This window comes from Epinephelus moara, unplaced genomic scaffold (assembly GCF_006386435.1).
Source record: "Epinephelus moara isolate mb unplaced genomic scaffold, YSFRI_EMoa_1.0 scaffold1193, whole genome shotgun sequence".
Lineage (NCBI taxonomy): Eukaryota > Metazoa > Chordata > Actinopteri > Perciformes > Serranidae > Epinephelus > Epinephelus moara.
In genome coordinates, this window is record NW_026078657.1 from 1 (window position 1) to 4,467 (window position 4,467).

Here is a 4,467-nt window from a genome sequence, read left to right on the forward strand (position 1 = left end):
GGGGGAAAAAAACAACAACCCCCTTCGGAAAGTAGGTTATGTAGAAAAGTGCCGAGCTGTCCAAACTGTGGCTTTGCCAAGAACTAAATATGCAATTTCAGAGTGTGTGGGAGCAGCGAGAGCAGCATTGTCAAACATTAGCACGCTGCTCTGTGTGGGGACTTTAATTTTTTATGAGCCTGATTGATCGGCTTCTCGGACAATGACTCGTTAAAATAATGTTTGTAAAGATGAAGAAACAAATAAAGAGATTGATGATGAGGAATCTGCTCCAGAGAACAAAGGAGGGAGATGATCAGGTCTGTGTGTGACAGCAGGAGGCGTTCTCCATACAAAGCTTTCAGGATTAGATTCATCAAACAACGTCTCTGTCAAATTACAGAACAAACCCGCAGATAAGTCATCTTTAGATAAGAGGGTTTGGCTGTGATTGCTGCAACGTTTTGCTGAATGGAGGATGTACACATGTGCTCTCAGAGCCAAACAATCAAAGATCAATAATTGTGAAGGGATTGCAAGAGTGCACAATCATTACCTATGAACTCCATTGTGTTGTTGGGCTTAATCAGTCGAGCTGCTGACAGAGAGCGAAAAGCAGTGATCAACTGGGCAGGCTCACACACACGTACTCCTCACAGACCCCCGCAGTGAAACACACACACACACACACACACACACACACACACACACTCGTGTATGCTCGTCTCATATTACTGTGTTCACTTGGATCTCTTTCTGTGCTGCGTGTATCAGATGGGCCCTCGGTCCCTGTGGAGGGACAACACTGTAACACGGCACTGTACAGCGTGCTGTCGTGTCTTCAATCCACATCCCCAAAGAATATTAAATGTCAAGCAGCAGATTACAATGTGCCTTTCAAAAAAATCTCTAGCCTGTGATACCTTGATAAATACTGATTCAACCATTTGATTAATTTCTGTAGTAATTTTCCAAGTCGTCATTTAAGTTCATAAAATGTCAGAAAATATGGAAACATTAAAAAATTAAATGTTTTCTTTAAATTGATTTTGTCTGATTAACAAAACCAAAAAATGTTTTGAATATAAAATGATAGAAATTTGCTTGAATTTGCTCAATAACTGACTTTTATAAATCGATTATCAGAATAGACGCAATTAATTTTCTGCCCACTGACTAATGGATGCAGCACTACAGATTACAGCAGCCTCCAGTCCTGCAACAACCTCTTGTTTTCCACATATGAGGACTCTCAGGATGCTGCGAGCCTCCGAGCAGGACAGCGTTTGTATTTAGCCTCGCAGTAATTGCCTCAGTGACGACGTTGATAAAAGACGCCTGGCAAAAGCTCAAGTCTAATTTGCATCAGCTACCTTGCCAACTCAACTTCAGCCGCACGCCGAGCAGATATAAATCACTGCTAGAATTAATCAATCGCTCCAGAATGGCATATCTGCACAAATTATTTTGTGGGCTCAAAAGCGATTAAATTGCCAAGCGCTGCTCGCGCTGCTCTTCATGCTTGGTTTAAGAGGAGGGCAAATGTCTGTGGCTTTTTTATTGTAGCTACTGTACAGATCAATAGGAGCTGTTTGGGAGCAAAGTAAACAAAGGAACGGCACATATGGCCCCTCTCTGCTCAAACTGTCTCAATGTGCTGCTAAGTTGTTGTTATCAGGCTGCTGAGACAATAGATGAAGCAGTGCTACATCCACAGCGCTGTGAAGAAGAGAAACATCAGGATGATGCTTTTGCTTTTCCTCATGTCTCAGCCTGAGCTGCATACTGATTGCTGGAGAGGAGATTTTTTTGGAAGACATGGAGAAGGAAGGTGTTTGGGGAAAACCGGGGGAGAGAGAGAGAGTGTGTGTTTGTTGTTGTGGTTTCTGTATGAGCACAGTGTGTACATACGTGTGTGTGTGTGTGTGTGTGTGTGTGTGTGTGTGAGGCAGAGAGAGAGCAAAGCCAGATCTTACCCTCCAGCCGGAGCGAGGCCATTCTTTGAAACTCGGGCTCCTGCAGCCAGCGGGACATCCTCTTAAAGGTCTCACGGCCGGACTTGAGCTTGCCCCAGGGCTTGGGGTTCCTCAGGAGGTCAGACAGCGTGCCCTGTGACCTACACAGAACCCTCTCGGCGAAGATGGCCTGGGGGATGCTGTACCTCTTCAGCTCGGTGATGATCCTCTGGGCCACGTCCCTGGTGTTGATCTCCTCCCCGCCGCCTCCGCTGCCCTGCGCGCCCGGCAGCATGCCCTCGCCGGGCGAGGACGAGGCGGACGATGAGGAGTGCAGGTGCTCGCCCATCTTGGAGGCCTGCTGGCTCGGGTGGTGGTGGGGCTGGTAGTGCTGGCTGTAGATGTGAGGGTGGTGGCCCGGGGCGTGCTGGTGAGCCTCCATTTTGTTCAGCTGATGCCCCACCGACACGTCGCCTCCTCCCAGGCCCGGTGGCGACATCTCGCGGCCAAAATCCGACGTCCGGCAGAAGAGGCTCCCCCCGTGGACGTCGTAGCCGGCGTGGAGCATCTGACCAGCATTGCCATTGGGGCTGTTGCCCAAGCTGCCGTAGCCGTGCATGGAGGAGGCCAGGCCTGACCCCGAGGAGGGGGGCGACAGGCTCTGGGACATGGCCAGGTCCTTGCCGTAGGGGTTGTAGAAGTTGGTGCTGAGGCCTCGGTCCTCACGCATGAGGGTGAAGCTGCCGATGACGTTGCTGACGGGGAGGCAGGGGTGGTGATGGTGGTGGTGGTGGAACTTGTCGTCAAAGGGCTGCAGGGGGGTCAGGGTGGTGTAGGTGCTGCCGGTGCTGGACGGGGAGTCGCCGCTGTATCCCAGTGCCGACATGGAGTGGTCGAAGCCCGGCGGACGGGGCTCGGGCTCCAGAGACATGGAGGGGCCCCCAAGGGAGGGCCTGGGGAAAGCAGCTGAAAGGTCCCGCGTGTGCAGCATGGCCCTGCCGTCCTGACTGTGAGCCAGATCAGCGTGGCTGTGGAGGGACATCTCCCCGAGACTCCCATCCATCTTCACTTTCAGCAAATAAGCGTGTGTTTGTGGCCCCTGTGTGTTGTTGCTTGTCTTTTGTTATTGTTGTTGAGCAGCGGGGCCAACAGTCTGCAGCTCTCTTGTTACACCAGACTATGGATTTATTGATTTGTGAATTAATTGATTTCCGGGCTTATGGGGTGTCTAATTAATTATCTGATAACGTTAAGTACTGTCTTCAAACTCCCTCAAACTCCCAGAGAAGCAGTTTGCAGAAGCATCAGGAGCTTTTACTGAGATTTTATTCTCTCTTGTTCATCAGCAGCTCTCTGGTGTCTTTGGTGCTCAGCTGTGTTCCTCGGCAGAAGCCTCGCTTTGTGCCTGCGTGAGACAAGACAGGCTCACATTCAACTTTCATCGGTGCAGAGAGGAAATAACGTTTCAGTGTTCAGCATTAAAGACTCATTTACACTCGTGCATCCCTAACAACAACAGAGAGAAGCCTTTGGGTCATCTCTCCTCACACATCCCGCGAACGCACCAAGAAAACACCGACATCACTGTTTGAATCACTTCAAATCTAAAATCCTCGAACATGCCATTTTCCCTCTTTATGCAAAGTTAGCGACACACAAGTAGCGCGCGTGCGAGGCGCACAACATTAGTGCGTATTAGGTGCGTTTGCATATTCACAGCACATGTAATGAATGTGAATGGTGCGTTAACTAACTACGAAACGAGGCGACGATCCAGACACACAAACAGCGACGTGCGGCTTCACACAGCTCCACAATCCTACCTTTATGATCCACTTCTCAGAGCGCGTCCGCGGCTGTTGTCCGTCCTGTGCATGTCTCCGATTGTGTCGCCGAGCAGCCCTGCAGATTCACACAATTGCTCCGCTGCGCCCCGGGGTGCTACATTCACCAAAAGCAGAGTGCAAAAACCATCTGCGGCTGCACACCGAGCTCTCTCCCGCTCTGCTCGGTCCCGTTTCTCGGTCTTTGTTTTCCACTCCAAAAAATCTCCGGGTCTAGCCTCGTTTTTTTCTCCACTAGCAGCTCTCCTCTTTTTCTTTCATTATCTCGTGAGATTTTCCTCCTCCTCCTCCCTCTGCCTGCCACTTCATCGATCTCACCACCAACTCTTTCTCCTTCTCCTCCTCCTCCTCCTCCCCCTTGCTCACATTGACTCTCTGCTTTCAGTGCGTCACGGCCTTAAAAATCTGACAGATGTGCGATGAAATTCCTACTCCAATTAACCCTTTCTCTCCGGGGGGGAGGGGGGAGGGGTGACGGGGCGGGGGAGGTGTGGAGGTGGAGATGCTCCCTTTCTCATAACCCCACAGGTTAAACCTTCTTCAGCTGATTGCATGCACGACTTATGATTTGTGCGCGCGCACCCTGCTCTCAGCTCGTGTTGGAGCTCATCAATGGATTTTCACAAACTGCAGCTAATGTGTGTTTGTTCTGTTTCCTGGAACAAGTGATGCTGCGAGGTGTGTGTGTG

The 4,467-nt window shown here is 50.3% G+C and overlaps 1 protein-coding gene across 1 annotated transcript; it reads right to left on the minus strand.

Moving 5' to 3' along the window:
• Window positions 1-1,704: 1,704 nt before the first annotated feature.
• onecutl (one cut domain, family member, like) lies at window positions 1,705-4,140 on the minus strand. The gene is made up of 2 exons (XM_050039540.1): window positions 3,758-4,140; window positions 1,705-3,339 (listed from the first exon to the last, which is right to left on the minus strand). The coding sequence occupies exon 2, from the start codon at window positions 2,995-2,997 to the stop codon at window positions 1,741-1,743; it is 1,257 nt and encodes a 418-aa protein (XP_049895497.1). The 5' UTR covers window positions 2,998-3,339; window positions 3,758-4,140; the 3' UTR covers window positions 1,705-1,740.
• Window positions 4,141-4,467: the final 327 nt, after the last annotated feature.